Consider the following 18,422-nt stretch of genomic DNA (forward strand, 5'->3'; position numbering starts at 1 on the left):
AACACCAATGAAATGTGGTAAAATCAGCCAAAGCAGACCCTGTGCTCTAGTGATGGAAGTCAGGTGGCACAAGCAGATCAGTCTTCTTTTTTCCTCTCTGTACCACCCAGGAATGGACTGCTGAATTGGCAGGCTATTTGCTTTCCCCATATAGCTGCCCCTCTCCTGCTCTGTGTTCTATACTACATTCTGGAGCATGGACTTTTCAAACATGATGTTACCGCGTGAAAAGATTGCAGCACACACATTAGATCAAAGTGTGACATCATCACAGTGTGCCACAGCATGTTGTCATTACAGTCCTCGGTATAATCAAACTAATCCTTGTTGTTGTACATTATTTGTAGTACAGTGGAAAACAGAGGCCCCAGTTGGGCTCAGAGCTCCATTGTGCTGGGCATGGTACAAACACATGTGATGTTTGTGTTTTGTTCAGCAAAATCTAACAGGGCTAGCAAAAGCTGATAGTTTCCCCACAAGCTGTTTGCAGAACTGTCATAGGGTTGGTCCTCCAGGGCACATGACGGGTTTCTGAACTCCCCCAGCCTTTGATCTCCAGGCTGCCAGCAGCATGGGTCTGGTTGTGGGATACTCAGCCCTCCAACTGAGTCCATGGGAGTCTACCTTTCCATGGAAGGATTCTCTTCTTTCACAGACCTCCAGTAGGCCATGGCACAGTTCAGTGCCCACAGGCGCGTGTCTCTAGTGTCTTTGTTGCTGAGGGGGCCTGCGTTTTCTCAAAGTGGACCTCAACAGGTAGTGATCTCCTGAACAGCTCTTGCCTTCAGCCAGGCCCTCTGTAGGAGCTGAGGGCTGAAGCTCTGCTCTCTGTTCTTCAAAGTCTGCTACCAGCTGAGCTGGGCTTCTCCCTTTACATCTTCCCCCCTCCCCCCGACATGCCTGGCAGTTGTGGAAAGGTAGGGTTGCTTGAGTCCAGAGCAGTTCATTAACTCTCCCTTGGCCAGTGTGGGTTTATATACCCTGTCATGGAGCTTTACCACCTTGTGTTGTTGTTTTTATGATCTGAACACTTTTCCACCAGGGACTGGCCTAAGATCACAACCCATTTAACATGAGTTATTGAATAGCCATCACGTGATACAATGCTTCAATGCTGAGCTGGTCCAGATTCATACTAGAAGAGATGAAAAGCTCCATCTCCCTACTATTACAATTCCCCTGAATCATTAATTACCCACAGACAAAGCACCAATCCTGGATTTATCAAATACCTCATATGTTGCCTTCTGAGAAGTAAGTGAACCATAGGGGCATTAGTTCAGAACAAAATTCATTTTTTTAAGATAAATATAAAAATTACACAATCTGAGTATTGGATGCATCATGGTTAGGGGTTGGATGACTCAGATGATGACTTTGTACAGCCCTGTGACAGCATGTCTCAAAGATAAAGATTACCTGCTGCTTAAATGAGTGGCTCATGAATTAGTATACAGCTATTTAAAATTTTTAAAAAATATAGTTATCAAATGGTTATTGTCAAAAAAGGAAGAGTCATGACAACTTTAACCTGGAGGTTTATGGAAGTTTATTTCAGAATTGGTGATGAAATCTCATGAACAGTTTTTGTGAGATTTTAGACCTAAATCATAGAATCAGAGAAATGTACGACTGGAAGGGAGTTCAGTAGGTCATCTAATCCTGTCCCCTGCACTGAGGCAGGATTGAATATTCTCTAGATCGTCACTGACAGGTGTTTGTCTACCCTGTTCTTAAAAACCTCCAATGATGGAGATTCCACAACCTCCCTAGGTAATTTGTTGCAGTGCTTTCTACTACCCTTACAGTTTTTCCTAATGTCTAACCTAAATCTCCCTTGCTGCAATTTAAATGATAGATTTCTTACAGGACCAGCCAATCTTGCAAGGTTTTCTGCTTCCTTTCCGCCGGAATGATGATTTTCATGAAAGTTTGGCCATTGCTGAAATAGAACCATAAAATAGGCTACCTATTGGATCTAACCATGGCACCAAAACCATGATCCAACTATGTTCCCCAGATCAGCATGCAGAGAGATTCCTTTGCTCAAAGTTCTCACCACTTGCATGGGAAAGAGGCACTCACCTTCCTTTACATTAGCAGCCTCTGCCCTTTTCCTGGATTGTGCAGAGGGTTGTTTGGTTTACGCATTGAGGGAGAAGACGGACTGTAGGCAGCAGACCGGATTTACACTTTATGTGCTCCTAGGCACAGCATCTTCAGTCCCCCACCCCGCCTACAGCAGACCTTCGTGTTTTCCATAAAAAATGAAACTTTTAACCCACTTTTAACTGTTACGTGCCCTTAGAATGCGAGCACCCCTAGGCATGTACCTACTGTGCCTAATTAGAAATCCAGCTCTGGTAGGCAGCCCACAATGGGTGGGTATGAACCTGTAACACTGACAGACGCGGTCATTAGTGGGCGGGATTGAACCTGGGACCTCTGGAGCTAAATGCATGAGTCTCTACTACATGAGCTAAAAGCCATATGGCCCTTAGCTAAGGCTGTAGAGCAGACTCATTAATCTCTCCGTGGTCTCGGTGCCACTAGATGGGACAGAGCACCACACCCAAGAGGTGTGTGGGTTACAGGTACACATGATCCCACTCTGGCCTCATGAAGATTGTCCAAGAAAGATAATAAAGACTATTTTGCCTTTCTCGCAAAGCACCCTCCACAGTGCTGATTCCTCCTTTGGGAGGGCTCAAAGAGCAGCAGTGACCAGAGAGGTTCCCTGATAGGATGACTGCATTAGACCCCATGCTTCCATGGCGAGTGGGTAAGGAGGATTGTGAGGGCTTTTGGAGAGACAGTTGGGGGAAGGGGAGAAACTAAAGTACAGCTAGTGGGGTCATGATTATAAGAATTGGCTGGCATGGGAGGAGTGTAAGTATGGCAGCTGCTCTGCCAGCCATGTATTAAATGTTACACTGCACTCCACAGCCTGGAGGGGGCAGGTAGGATATCATTCCCCTCTGACCCCTGTTGAAATACTTTGTGTAAAGCCCATTTACTCAGACTTTGTGCTGGGGAGCGGGATTTGACCTAGAGAAGTGTTCTCTAAAGGAGGGATAAAATGGTTGAAAAAAGGTTTATTTAAATGGCAGAAAAATAATCTTCAGACACTTGAAGGATGATTTGGAATTTACCCTGACTCTGACAGAAATTGCCTCATATAAAAGACTCATTTCTGGAACCTGGGACAATGTTGAAGATTTTCATAATATTTGGGAATCCTGCCATGATGCAAAGCCAGCTAAGCACCACACTGTATATAGAGTTGTTTATACATCCTTATTCACATTTCACTTCATACTCCCTTTCTTTTTTTCTTTTCCCCAGGTTCTTATTTTATTTTTTTACAATTGTATTATTTTTACTCTGCTGTTTTCCTAAAGTAAAAATAGAAATTAGCATGTTGGTAGGTAAACATGTTTAGTGTTAACTGATTCAGCTTTCTTCACTGAAGTGAGATAGGAATGAATAGTAGCCAAAAAACTCTTTTCAAGGTTACTAATTAAATTTTTTCTTTCCCCCTTTTTATTCTGAGTAAAAAGCAGCAATAATAATAGAAAAAGAAAGGGAGAAAGGTACTGTCACCAAATGAATAATGTTTGCTATGGATTGGCACAGGACAGATTCTCTTTAATACCATAAGTGGCATAGGCAACCTTCCAATGGAACAGAAAAGCTTTTATTTTTCTCTTTCTCTCATTACAGATGGACCCAATTCAGAAAGCTGTAATAAATCATACATTTGGGGTTCCTCTTCCTCATCGAAGAAAGCAAATCATATCATGCAACATTTGCCAGCTGAGATTTAATTCTGATGTAAGTTGACTATTTTGTATTAGTCTAAAAAATATGTATTAGTCTATGCTGGATGTGCAATGAGAGAGACTTTTCTGTGTGTATTAATTTGAGCTTAAATGAAACATAATGATTTTAGACTGTGGATCCATAGTAGATGAGGATGTAGGATACTGTACACAGAGGCAATTACTTGGTACTTTATACATGATGGGTCAGATTCTCCCCTCGGTTCCATTCCTGCAAGTTTACTAATTTCAGTGGTGCTGCACAGGGTATAAGTGAGGGCAGGACTGATCCACCATCTTTAATGGGTGCAATATAGTTTCTAGAGCCTAATGCCTCGACCAGTACTAGATAATTTGGCTGCACTATTTTTCCTTTAAGTACCAGAGGCACTTCAGCATTGTCCATATGGCTTAGCTGTACCTCTTCTGCTCATGCTCCAAAATTTGTACCTCCAGTAGTGTAAACAGTTGTGGCAGTTCGGTGCTGCTGTCTTATCCACTGCAATCCTAGCTTTTAAAAACAAAGGTTATTTTCATTATTTGTCCCCCACCTTATCCGCAACCAAATGATGCGAGGTGAAGGGGACTGCTCCCAGCCTGAAAACTCTCACTCTGTAAGGGGAAGAGTCTGGATGGTTTGTTGGACCTTCCACATCCTCACATTCCATCCAAGCCTTCTCTGCATGCACCTCCACAAGGGCAGATCAGTCATCTTCAGAACTTGGGACATGACCGATTGGACCCATCCTTTCCTATTTTTCAGGGATAAATCAAAATATTCCTCAACCCTTTCTCCTGGTTCAATCCACCTTCAAAAGAAAAAAAAGTTCTAGGTTCCCATTCCACATTCATAAGTGGGTAATAATTGGATATGGAATCTGCCATCCTTTCAGACTCTTCTTCTTCCCAAGAGGAAGATCTGGGCTCTTTCTGTAGGAGTGCCCCTGTGCTTCCTCTCCATTTACATGTTAGCCAGTTAATAGCAGAGGGGCTCAAGACCCTCGCACCCAGGCTAGGACCAAAAAGATCCCCCAATAAGAAAAGAAAGGTGGCCCGGTGAGGAATAAACCACCAAATGCCACCAAAAAGTTCCAAAGTGTTCCAGATCTCCAGTATCTACCATAAGCTCCAGTTCCCCTCCCAAAGAAGCAGAACTCTTCTCCCCAGATCATAACCCTGAGCCAGAGAGAACAGACAAGATTCTGTACACAGACATATTTAAAAGTAAGGAGGTGGTAGACTCTATTATGTGCCAGGCAGAGGGAAGAGGATGAGCACATTCAAGTCAAGTGCAAACATCCCCAATCCAAACCCCTTCTTTTCTCCTTTGAAGATGCAAGTAGAAAGAATTGGGAAGTGCCTGACAAAGGAAAGAGGCTTAGCTGGCAAGCCCTGGAATACTGCAGGGTCATAGAAACAAAATATTCTCTTCCACAGGCACTGCATCTTTCCTGGAGGCTTTCTCATATGAGTGGATTTGGCAGAAACTTATCTGCCTGTTCCAAACAGGCCTTGTCATTGACAGTTTCACTTGTTTGCCTTCTAAAATAACCACTACCAATGCAATAGGTTAACCTTTGATCTGCTGTCCAATCCCAAGGTGATCACAACAGTATTGGTAGAGATAATAGGTTGAAAAATATTGGAGCTCGTCCAGGCCTATTCTTAGACATCATACTTATCAAAGCATTATTCTCAAGGACCTCCTCATGAGAAGTAATTCAGAGGAACATTCATTGCTTCAGCAATGAAGGTTTGTCATAAACTTTAAGAGGGGATCAGGAATCTCTTCTGTAAGTGTTGCCCCCCTAGGGAGTAGGATAAATTCAAATAAGCCTAGTGTCTTCCTGATGACAAGATCCAGACACTGATCTCCACAGTCAACCAAGTGTCATGCATTCATCTTTACTTGCAGTCCTGGATCTTCTGCTTTCATGTATAGAGATTATTCCCTGCACACATACAAGAGCTTATTTTCACAGCCCTGGAACTATTTCCAACAAGGGATACAAAGATGGGTAAAGATACCATTCAGAGTTATCTGGCCTCTCAGTGCGTGAAAACAGGATACCCAGATGAAGGTAGGATCCTGTCTTTGTAATCCAAACTCCAGAATCCTACTATGGACACCAAGACTTTCAGGATTGGGAGCTCACTTGGGGCATAGCAACAGAAGGGAACATTGGCAAAGTCAGTGAGGCTTCAGAGAATCGTTAACTCTAATGATCACAGCAGCCACTCTGGCCCTTCAGGATTTGAGTGGGGAGCATGTCCTGGTTCAATCAGACAACATGATGTGGCATATGTAAATCTGCAAGCGGGAACAAAATCCTCAAGTCTCAACACTGTAGTGATGATACACATCCTTTCCTGGGAAGTGTGCCACCTACTCTGCATCCAGATGGCCCACATAAAAGGGACACAGAACACACAATTGAACTGGTAAAGTCATTGGCAGACACTCAACTGAGTGGTCCCTGAACCGAGAAGTATTCCAGCTGATTGGAGGTAGGCTTTCCTCAGATGAAACTGTTCACAGCCATTTGAAACTGAAATAAAAAATATTCTTCATCAGGGAAGCAAGCAATATGTCACTGGGAGCCGATGCTGGCACACAGATGTCTGAATCTGCTTTTATAGTCTTCCTCCTCTTCTGCTGCTAGGAAGAATAATTCAAAAGATAAAAATGGATGACACAATGGTCATTCTCAGAGGCACGTGCAGCTGCAAATAAACCAGTCCCAGAAGGAATCAGTTCATTCAGTACATTTCACAGCAGCTTTTTGGAAAGAAATCTGTAAAGCAGATGCCTGGTCATGTCATAACACCTTAAAATGCTACAGGCTTGAATTCCAGTTCCCTGGAGCAGCATCCTTCTGCAGGATGAAGCTTTATGTGTGATCCCAAATTAGATAATGCCACTAATTTTAGGGAAGGGAGGATCTGTCTACTTTTCTCCCTTCTCCTTAATATTTCCCTATTTTTCATTGCATCTCAAGTGTCTCTGACTGAGGTAGAGGTCAAGGTCCTTAATGGAAAATTTGTTACCTAATGATTTCCTCTCGGGATCATATCTCTTCCTTCTGCTCCATCCAAAGTCAGGGCTCTGGTATCTCTATGATGCTCTTTTTTGGATCCCAGAAGCTGGGACTGGATGACAGGGGATGGCTCAGCCGATGATTGTCCTATCCTGTACATTCCTTCTGAAGCATCTGGCATCCAGCACTCTGGGAAGATAGGCCACTGGGCTAGATGGACCATTGGTCTTACACAGTAAGGCCATTCTTATATTCTTATCACTGTTGAATTACAGAAATTGCTGTACAGATGCTTTAAAAACACTAATAAGTATTCAGTATTTCAATATCATATTGCAAATACTTATCTGGCTTGTGGGTGGAATGAGCACAAACAAGCTCCATAGCCCCATGGGTAAGTTTGAACTCCTTTCAGTATTTGGAGTACAAGAGGTGCAGCAGACTGTGTTTAAATTGCATCTGGAGTGAGATTCCCATCCTAAGTTCACAGGCCTATGCAAGTGGGCTAAAAACAGCTGCGTCAACGTTGTTTGATGTGTGGCTTGGGCTGGAACTCAGCTCTCAAGTGCCTCCTGCCACACCACAGCCCCCTGCATTACTCCCAGGGTTGAGAACCTGAGCTCCAGCCCAAGCCACAACAGCAAAGCAACATCAACACAGCTGATTTTAGCCCTCTAGATTGAACCCCATTGGCACAAGTCTGCGGACCCAAGGTGGGAGGCTTGCTTCCAGATGCAGTGTAGATATAAATGTCACAGGTTAGGGGAAAGGTCACTTTCAGAAAGGAAGACATCAGGTAACAAGTTGTGATTAGTGGTACTGTAATATGGCAGATCTACGTGCATTGCAAGTTTTTCTTCTCTTTTGAAGAAATGTTTGTCTCTTACTGAACATTCCTACCCTTAATTTCTACCGTGTTTTGTTGAATGTAATTTAAAGGCATAAGAACCAGACCTTACTGGCAGTTCTACTGATGAAACTTTATTTTTAGATCCCAGAGATGGAGTTTCTATTCATTACCGGCTGATAAATCCTATTTCCTTATTGTATGAAAGTATTATGAAAATGTTTATAGTAAAACTGCTCTTTTGGATTTTTTTTCATTTTGGTTCAAGATACAGAATTGTCTCCCTTTTTCTATAGATTTCTTTCAGCTTTTTTTCATCCAGAAGAGCCTTTTTTCTGGTTGCATGGTCACAAAATTAAGTTTAAAGGAAAAATAAAAAAAGCAGTACAATAGTCTAAAACTGTTTATATTCTTTCTGAAGAAGTTATGTATAAAACGTCATGTCAGCGGTATGGTCGCTATTTCTTTTTAAAATAAATCTCCTCATACAAGAGAAGGGAGGAATGAGCAAATAACTTGTGAGATGAGGAAGAACATTGAAACAGCAAAGGTGGCCTCTGCTCTATCTGTTTTTAGCAATGAGCCTCTTGTCCCACAAAGATCTCCATTCAATATCTGCATTCTCAACACGGTACCGTTCCAGTGAAGCATTTAAGCACATGCTGAACTGTAAGCACGTGAGTGATCCAAGAGCGCAGTTGTGCCAGCTGCCAGAGTAGTCTGGTGCCAAGCCAAGAAAACTGTTGAATACCTGCTTAACTTTAAGCATGGGATTACTCTCATTAAGTCTGTGACACTAAGAACATGCTTAAACATCTTGCTGAATTGTGATCATAGTGCTAAGCACCATCCAGGATCAAGCCCCAATTGACTTTAGTGAGACTATTTATGTGCTTACTGACACACATGCTTAAGTGCTTGCTGGTTTGGGAACTAACTGCAGAAAAAACCCAGCAAGGAATGAGTACTTAAAAATATACTTATGCCAAGTTTTTCTAATTTTTTCCACCATTTTGGTTTCTGTCTTGAGTAGGACCAATCTTATTTTGCTAAGGTCACCAAGTCAACAGTGATGGCCTGTTAACTAGGTCAACTGTTACATTACAAACTCCTTCTCCTTTCACTCTTGGGTAATGGAGATCTCTGAGTGATCATCCAGTTTGCCTTGTGTTGGAAGGTTGGACAGGAAATTTGGTGTGTGCATAGCACTAGATTGCCATTATGATCAAATATAAAAGTATTTCCTACTGTGCTTGCCAGAAATAATTGTTTAACATAAATAGCAATAGTAGCAAAGCTCTCTTGAGCTGAACATTTGTCAGAAAGACCTTATCAATCATCCTTTTGCCTTGTTTCCCCCCCTCACTTTAATATCGCCCTAATCCTGCAAACAAGATCCTGGAACCCATATGGAGACCAGCTGATGTCAATGGAATTCTAAATTGACACAGAAGTCTGTGCTAGCAAATACCACTGCAGGATGCATGCAGAATAAGGATGAATCATATTTTATCTGTGTTATTTCTTCCTTGTTCATAGCCTTTGGAATAATACTGATTAGTAAGAGTAAATTAGAGAAATGGAAGATACATACTAAATAAAATTTTATTCTGGGGATGTTTTATTAGAAAATGTTGAAATGTAAAACTACTGAACTATTAGAGAGATAAGGTGGGTGAGGTAATATCTTTTATTGGTCCAACTTCTCACCAAGAGAAGTCGGTCCAATAAAAAATATTAAGCTTGTCTCTCTGACCAACAGAACTGGTCCATAAAAGATATTACCCCATCCACCTTATCTCTCTAATATCCTGGGACCGACATGGCTACAACTACATTGCATGCTGAAATATTAGACATTTGGGCAGAGATTTCCAAAACCCCACTCAATGGGCAGGATCTGTGCATATTGACTGTTTAAATATACAGCTGTATTTGCATGGATAAATAGGTAGTTGAGAATTTACTTACATGGCATGAGTCACATTTTGTGCAGGCCTTTCAAAAATCACCCCATTAGGAACAGAAAAGGGCCAATCAGGGTAATACCCCTATTCTCTCATGGTTATTGAATTCCACCTTCCTGCTTTCACACCTGTTATCCTTCAATACACTTTCTCTTCAGCTATAAATCTAGGTGGTGTTTGAATTTGTTTACACTATTTGCTTCAATCATCTTCTGAGGTATCTACCTCCATGTTTATCACCCTTTCCATGAATTAGTTATATCCTACTTGCTCCTACTATCCTGATTGTTTTTAGATTGTATCCATTAAATTTAGAATCCATTCTCAGTAGAAAAACATCAGCCTCTATTGTCATTCTAATAAATACCTTTCAAACTCAGTCATGATTATATACAGGCATGTACCATGTACTGCAAGCCACAGAGCAAAATTGTAACTGTTCTTAGGACAACATTTCTTTGGTAACTGGTACATTTTTCTTCTTCTTTTGTCCTTTATTAGTAGCAAAACCCTAGCTCTATGAATTCACTGTTAGATCCTGATCCTTGTGGGGGAGAGGGGAAGTGGGGAATCCAAATCCTTATGCCTGCCCACCATCTCAGTGAGGTCAGTGGCACTCCAGTGGTTGCAAGAATTTGTAAAGGTTGTTCTCTAATTAGGATAATGGCCAACTGTGATCAGACTCTACCAGTGTAGATGCTCTACGGGTGGTGGATAGCCCCTATGTAAACACATGTAATATTGAATGAAACATCTGCGTGTACCTTAGAGTGTATTTTCCAATAAGACTAAGACCAATTTCTCCTAACTTAATTTCTTCAGACATGGGTGTCGTACATTATTTTTGTCCTATTCTACAGCTGTTCAGTGAAGCACCATCTTTCATTTAGTGTGGAGATCAACATTCAGGAGCAATTTCAGATTTCAAATATGGAATTGCACGTGCTATTCATTGGTGATCAGAACGTGACTCAAAATGGAAATATGCTTTTATGTCTACCCTTTTCCAGAGATGCTGGTTTAAAGCATTGACTGGAAAAAAGTAATAAACAGTAACAGAAAGTGACTAGATGTAGAGATGTCCAGGGAATCTCTAGCATCTATATCAGTGCATTGTAGCAACCCTAAAAAATTTCTGAAGAATAACTTGAGATATAAGATTTTTGGCATTATTAAAGTCCAGTAAAATAACCTAGAATACTTTGCACTTATAGAACATAAATAAAAAATTTGAGAACAACCCAATACATTTTGTTTTGGGTATGAGATGGCTTCTGTTTTTATAGGCATATGCAGGACATTTTAACAAGTGTTACCTCCTCTCTCCTATGTCACAAAGTTTAAAGGCTTGGACAAAAAAATTCAGGCAGAACCTGTGCAGTGTCATGCCATACTGTAAAACTGGAACTGTTATTTTGAACTGCATTCTATATTTTGAAAGAAAACATTTTTTACTTCATTTCTTTCTTCTCCTTGCCATTAGTTTGTTCTTTGTGGTTATACAGGAGCCAACCATTTTTTAAAATCTAGAATTATAGCTTCTAAATTATTTAAACATGCCAGAAATCTAGATAAGCAATATCCAGCTGACATGCACACCTCCTGAGTTGCCTCAGAGCATTTCTAAAATGATTACCAGAAAGCAGAAATTAAATGATTTGCTGATCAGGGTAAAAATCATGTTATACAACAGGTGTATTTAGTGTATTTTAAAAGTAGGGTTTTTAATACAATATATAATATACCTACTTTTATAACATACATGCAGAGGCTACATTGTTTTGACATATTTGAAAACCATAGGATCTCAGCACACCTCATGTTCTATCTTCTTCTTCAGCTCTTGAGTATTTATGGGGCTATATGAGCTGCATTCCCTGGATGAAATCCTGAGGGGTACGGGAAGCTCCTTACCCTTGCCTGATAATGTCTAGCACAGTATGGGGCACAAAGATGCTCAATTGTTCTATGGCTAGCTGTTGCAGAGGGCCCATAAGGTGGGACGCTCATATAAATGACCTTCTCACTCCCTCCATCAGCTCTCAGTGGATCCCAGTGCCCCTCTCTTCTCTTGCAGGGAATGTGGAGTCTACTGTTGTTCATGGGCTGCTTTAAGGCCTGCAGGGCTACCTCCCATCCACACAAAAGTACTGCTTGTCGCGAGGGATGGTAGGGATGTTGTGAGGGGTTTAGTTGCACCGCCACCCTCAGACCTTCCTTTTCCTTAGGGTTGGGGAGAGATTTTCAAGCTAGTAGCATTGCATGTCAGCTGACAGCTCACTCTAGTGCTGAGATGGGGAGAGATGGGGAAAGAAGCTATTGGTCTACTCACTGACTGTGTCATTGTCACTCAGCCAAGGAGACATCACCACCATTAGCCCTCCACCATACAGAGTTATCTCTGCCTCCCCAAACATCACTCTCCAGTGAACTGTGGCCACATATGGAGTCAGACTCTACCTCTAGGTAGGAAGTAGATTCGAATGCCCACACTACCATGTCTGGTTCAGAGGTGAGCCTGCCTGATCAGAGAGCTGTATGAGCACAGAGTCTGGTCAGGCTGGAGCTGTGGTCAAAATTTGGCCATATGTGAATTGTAGACAGACTCTCTCTAACAATTGCTGGGGAGCAAGGAAGGTGAAGGGCAACTGCCCTTATATTGACTTTTCAGGCAACATTGAGCATTGGGTCAACCTTTGTGGATGATTTCTCCTGCTCCACATTCTGCCTGTCCTACTGGTACATTTCAAAGAGATGTTCCTTTGATGTAGCAACTGTGCTCTGCAAAAGATGTGAGATTTTTCAAAAATGGCACAGTGCAGCAAATGCACAAGATCTCTGAGTGTGCAGAGCCCTCCTCTTTTTAATAGTCAAGTTATGCAGAATTGGCAATGCTTTAAACACACGAGATCTGTCTTTTTTTAATGACCATTCTTCTAACTGTGGAGTATGGAGATGAATTGTTTTCAAAGGTTTCTGCTTCTAGCACGGAACTCAGAGTCTTCAGCATTTGCCCTTTGAAGAAGAAACTATTGATAGGCCAGACTCTCAGCTCATGCCTGGGCTCAAACTGTCTTAAAATTGCTAGGAGCAACAGAGGAAAGAGGGAAAGGCCAAGGTGAGAGCAGCTGGAGGAGTTAATTTAAAAGGGAGAAGGTTTGAGATGAGAGAAGACTCTCCCCCCACCATTTAAACACATCCAGACAATTAATATTAAAGCCTTCTCTTGCCCCCCCAAAGTGATGAAATTAAGGTATCACTTAAGATACTAGCTGCTGCCACAAAAGGGGGTTGAATTGCCTAATGTTTGGATTTAGCTGTTGTTATTTAGTGTGCCATGTTTACTTTGCTTTATTTAATTTGTTGTTGTAGCTTTTTCTCAATATATTTATGTAAAAAAGACAGAAATTCAAATAGCAGGGACACTGAAGCACTGGGCTAGTAATCATGGGTACAGTCCACACATTTCACATCTTGATAACAAAATGTTATCTGTTTGAGTCCCCATTAATCAATGCTCCTGCTTTTTGCCTCGTAATGCATTTCCGTACTTAGGTCACCACACTTCACCTTTTCGGGGGGCTCACTGAGGACAGAAAGATGTGAGAGAGGAGAGTTATATATTATATTGTGGCCCAGAGAAGGAACACAGATCTTAACAGAGAATGTTTAGGTGTTTCATGTGGTGTAGAAGTGTCTCCTTCAAAATCAGTTAGCAGTTGTAACCCACAGTGATTCCCCCCCCCCTCCAAATTGTGTCCTAATTCCCTTTTGAACATGCTGTATACTAATTGGTCCTATGGTTGACATTGGTTGATTATACCCCTATATTAAGCACAGTGACACCTGTTCTAATGCTCTTCTGCTAACTCTGGACACTTCTCTTGATGACCAATAAAATCTCATTCCCGTAAGAGTTCTGGAAATGTTAATCACAGTGCACTGTGCAGCCTCCTAATGTAACTAACAGAAGAATAGTCCCTTTGGTGACAATTACTAACAGACTTTACTGTATTCAGTAAATTAAATTCTACCTAAGAACCTGTAGAACTGACTCTTCCTTAGCTCCTGCATTCTTAACACTTGAAAAGTTTGTTACATTCTTAGGACAAATTGTGAGATGTTGCAGTCACACGTGCCTATCTGTATTCCAGTCACCAACTGGAATTTGATTCTCTGTAGGAATGGGACACAGTAGCCAGGTTTTAAAAGCTTTGTAATCAAATACAAAATGCATGTTCGAACAATGCCTATGAGGGTGAGTTGCCTCTGCTCATGTGTAAGTTTTGAGCTGAATTGAAAATGAAGTCTCTAAAGGTTTAAAATGGCCATAGGGGACTCGCTCCTTATCAGGGCTGAATCCAATATGGCAGTCTCAAGTGACTCTCCCACAGCCTTTGAAAGCTTGGTCTTCAGAACATATATTGAAAACCTAGACCAAACTCGGGTACAAACATACTGTTGCATTCATATATAATTGACTTACACTGATGAAGAGCAGATTGATCTTCATATTATGATTTAGAAATATAAAGATTTATTCTCTGTTGGGTTCATATATGTTTCAATGTACAGTGGTGGAACAACTGCAGGTACAGATGCATAGTAAATTTACTCTTGGTTCATTTGTATTAGATCTATCTGAATGAGCATAAATGTTTCCTCATATTCTTTATAAAGGAGGTTTCAGAAGGTAGACTCTGAACAGGTTTTATCCTTTCCCCAGCACAGCTTATTTTCTCTGCATCAGTGAACTTGTCATGATAATCAACTTTTTTGTCCCAACCATCAATCACTCTTGATTACAGCTGGGTAGAAGTTCTGTTCTGTTGATCAGCTCATCAGTGCACATAATATTACACCTGGATACTCGTGAAAATCATCCCTTGATGGGAGAATCACTTGCCTTCAAGGCTTTTGTCAAGAGTACTTTCATTTACATTTGGGTCTCCTTGCAGTTGTCAATTCTAGCTTTGATTGTACCATTTCTTTTATGAAGATAATCCTTGTAAATTCAGTTGATCCTTGCCAAGATAATTAAAAAAAACATTTTAGTTTTGAAATAACATCTTATGTTGTACCTTTTTTTCACTTGACTGTACAAATATTGCAATAATTAAAATTACATGAATTACAAATTAAATAACTACGTGGTACTTTGCTGGGAAGTAATTTAGCATAAATTTGCCCAGAATTTTTTGCAAGGGCCATTCTGTCAATTTTTAATAGGTTCCCTAGGAATTTTATTTGGTTTGTTTGGGATAATATTTATCTCTAATGTTTGGTTTATTTTAAGTGGTTGGTTAGCTAACTTCATAGTAATGAGAGCTTTAAAAATTAAACATATCTTTCATTTCTTGAAAGGAAATATGATTTATATTGCTGTGATCTTTGTTGCATGCCACATTTAGGTAAATAAATAAATTTCTTTTGTGTTTCTACAGCCAAATATTTTCTTGCTTGTAATAGGAGTATTAAGCAGTCGTTATCAATATGATGTAACTTGTCCTGATTAAGTACTTTATACTTCACTAACAACTTAAAAATTACTTTTAATTAGCTATCAGGCTAACCAGATGTAAATTAATGTTGCCATACTATTTCCACTCAGTCATTCGTCTTATTCTAGAGATACTTTTTGTTCATTATTACCATAAGTTTAATCTTCTACAGTATCAAAAAGAACAATTTAAAAGAAGCCTATAAACATGACACTAAAAGGTTCAGGACCAAGTGTAAATGAAAAACACAGTAGAATTTGAGAGTATGGAATAATGAAGATTTGATTAGCAGTTATGTTTTTATATAAAAGGTTTAATTAGCAGAAGCTCATTTTCCTGTTCTTGCTAGCATTTCAGGACAGTGATATATTGCTTTATTGCACGGAGTCATGCCAACAAATAGAAGGTGTTATGTTTTCATTAGATGCAGACACTTCAACATTATTATCTCTAACCTTAATCTACACAATGGTACAAAACATAGTCAAATGTCATCGTTTAATAGGCCAGTGATATATACAGTAATTTTAAAACTATGAAGTGTTCACTCAAAGGCTTTATTTTGTTTCTTTTAAAATTGATGATAAAAGCACTAAATTACAAATCGAATAATCACTCAAACAGGCTCATTTCTTATGATCTGTCTTCTTGAATGCCTCTTCTGCCTAGTACAGGATTTGATCACTTGTTCAGAAATTCTTCTTCCAGAGTGACACAACTGTTTATTTTTATGGTTTAATAATTAATATTAGTGCACTGCAGCATTATTATTTTACAGGATCCATCAATCTGTATTACCCTTCCATAGACCCATCACTCTTTATTATAATTTAAATAACAGAAAATTTTCTGTTGCTGCTGAATAGAGGTATTTGATGTCTACTGACTAAAATAATTCTAGTCAAACAGTCCACAGGATTCCTTTCATTGCTTGTCAATTTATTCTGTAATGTGATTTTTACATCAGAGTTGTATGTGGTGATAAACAGTTACAATAAAGTCAATTCTAATAGTAAATAGCTGTTGAGAAGCAGCAATAAGTGAGTAGTAGTGTTTGGAGATATAGGAAAACATGGAGTATATTGAATTCTTTATCTCCGTCACTATTGGAGGAATATTGAATGTTACTCAAATTGACAGGGTTTTGCTGTATATTATCTAAGCCCCTGGGAAATCTTTTCCAAATGTAGATGCACATGACAAACGGTATCTCTTTAGTGCCTGCAAATTCTGAAAGGGTAAAATTCAGCCTCTCTCTTACAAAAGCTGAGTAATTGTGCCAGGTGTGTGGAGCTACATGGGGGGTGAAATTTGAACACACTACAATGTAGGAAGATGCTCTAGGCTGCAGCACCATGCCCCTGTGGCTGTTGTTTTACCCTTTAGAGTACCATAGTGGTTAGTGTCCCTCCATATTCCCCCTTGTCAATATTTTGGGCCACAGATCCAGTAGCCCTGCAATGACAAACCATACCCAGTGTCCCCCTACATGTGAGCCTATTGGGGGGCTAGTGCAGAGACCATCTCCCTCATGCATAAAGGATGTGGATGTCTTCCTTGAATATTCTCTCCACTGACAGAAGGTTAAAGAAGGGCTAATGTGATGAGCAGGGTGCAGATGTCACACTTAACAGGAGTGTTACGGGTTTTGTCGAAGCTAAGAGGGTGAGAAGGAAGATTTCTCAGATGATCATGATGTAAGTTTAGGCAATGCTTTTTGCAGTTTGTTTGTGTTGTACTTTTTTTTAGACTGAAGGAAGGTCATGTTTTTTGAGCTACCGGTAGCTGTACTTTGTGTAGATTTTACCACTCCTGTACAGCAACCCAATTCTCAAAATCAAAATTAGCTGATGTTGATAATGATCCTGGGCCACGATGGTAGGGACAAGAATCAGAGTCTTATCTCTTACAGTCCAATAGCAGAGTGAATGACAATTATCAAGGGTGGGTGCACCACATGAGCACCAAAAGGGAATACTAGTTTGCTCCAAGGACTCTTATAGCCTAAGTTTCTAATGAGAATTCATCATTTTGAGACTGGTTTTCCAGCTGTGGCTGCATTGGTTATTATTATCTTTATTTTCAGACATCAGCCAGTAGTGCTTTAGGTCCCAAGTGAAAATGAGGTCAGTGTTCACATTTTATTTCTTACTGAAGTTTATTTACATCAGCAAACAATAATCACACAACACACAAGACAGAGTTGGCAATCATTTCGCAAGGAGACCTGTATTAATAAGATCTACATTATCATCCTAAAAATTGGGTTAGCGCTATTGTAAATGGTAGTACTTGGGACCATTACTGGAGAATACTATAGTCCTTTTATACAAGGAGAGTTCAAGAACTAAAATAATTATAAAAATCATGTATATAACACTGTAAATATACACAGTGCTTACTTTGCAGACAGGGAGAAAATGATCTTTGCCCTAAAGCGTTTACGTTCTAAGATACAAGACATGAAACAACAATTTAGGCATGGGAGCACAGGGAGAGATTATTAATAAAGTGATGGAGGAAGGAAAGCTTCCTGAAAGCAGTGGGTTTTAAACAGCTCTTTGAAGGACAGGAGATTTGACAGGCAGGAAGTGGGAGAATAATTTAAGTATAGGGGGCAGCACGATAAAATACTCTAAGCCAAGATTGTAGAAGAGTCTATGGGCACATAAAAGCAAAAGGATTGGATAATGGCACTTAGGGGGTTGAGGCAATTAGGGGAAAAAATGAGATGTAGATTTTTTTTATAGGGCACTTACTGAAGGTGAGAACAAGGAGCTTAAATGTCATATGGTAAGAGAGAGGAAAACAGTGGTGAATTCCATGTATGATTGTGCATGTGGGGTCATATGGAGAGCATGACAGGAGAGAGCAATGACTGTAGGCATGCTGGTTTGGATAAAATGGAATGGGGAAAGGCAAGAAAAAAAAGTTCAGAAAGTACAAAATTATGGTGAGCAATTAGAGAGATGAGCCAGACTTGGGCAGGTTTTTTAGCAGAGGGTGTATATAAGAAATGATAGGATTTAATGATACTCAAAGAGCTAAAAGGGATAGGAGGGGAAATGGAGAAAGAGTCATAGATGACACCAAAGTTACAAATCAGGGAGAATGGAAGGATAGCAGAATTATCAACGCAGGTGGAGAAGAAAGGCAGAGGAGAAGAATCAGGAGGAAAGAGAAGTACGTTTTTAGAAACAGTGAGTTTCTGACGGCAGTGGGACATCCAAGAGATGTTTCAGAGTGGA

General features: G+C 40.2%; 1 protein-coding gene across 1 annotated transcript in view; it reads left to right on the top strand.

The window, feature by feature from the left end:
- ZNF385D (zinc finger protein 385D) overlaps positions 1-18,422 on the top strand; it is a 623,326-nt gene that overhangs the window by 499,859 nt on the left and 105,045 nt on the right. The window contains exon 4 of the mRNA XM_065399356.1: positions 3,724-3,834. Coding sequence (XP_065255428.1) covers positions 3,724-3,834 — 111 coding nt within the window. The remainder of the gene's footprint in view (positions 1-3,723; positions 3,835-18,422) is intronic.

This window comes from Emys orbicularis, chromosome 2, assembly GCF_028017835.1.
Source record: "Emys orbicularis isolate rEmyOrb1 chromosome 2, rEmyOrb1.hap1, whole genome shotgun sequence".
Taxonomy (NCBI): Eukaryota; Metazoa; Chordata; order Testudines; family Emydidae; genus Emys; species Emys orbicularis.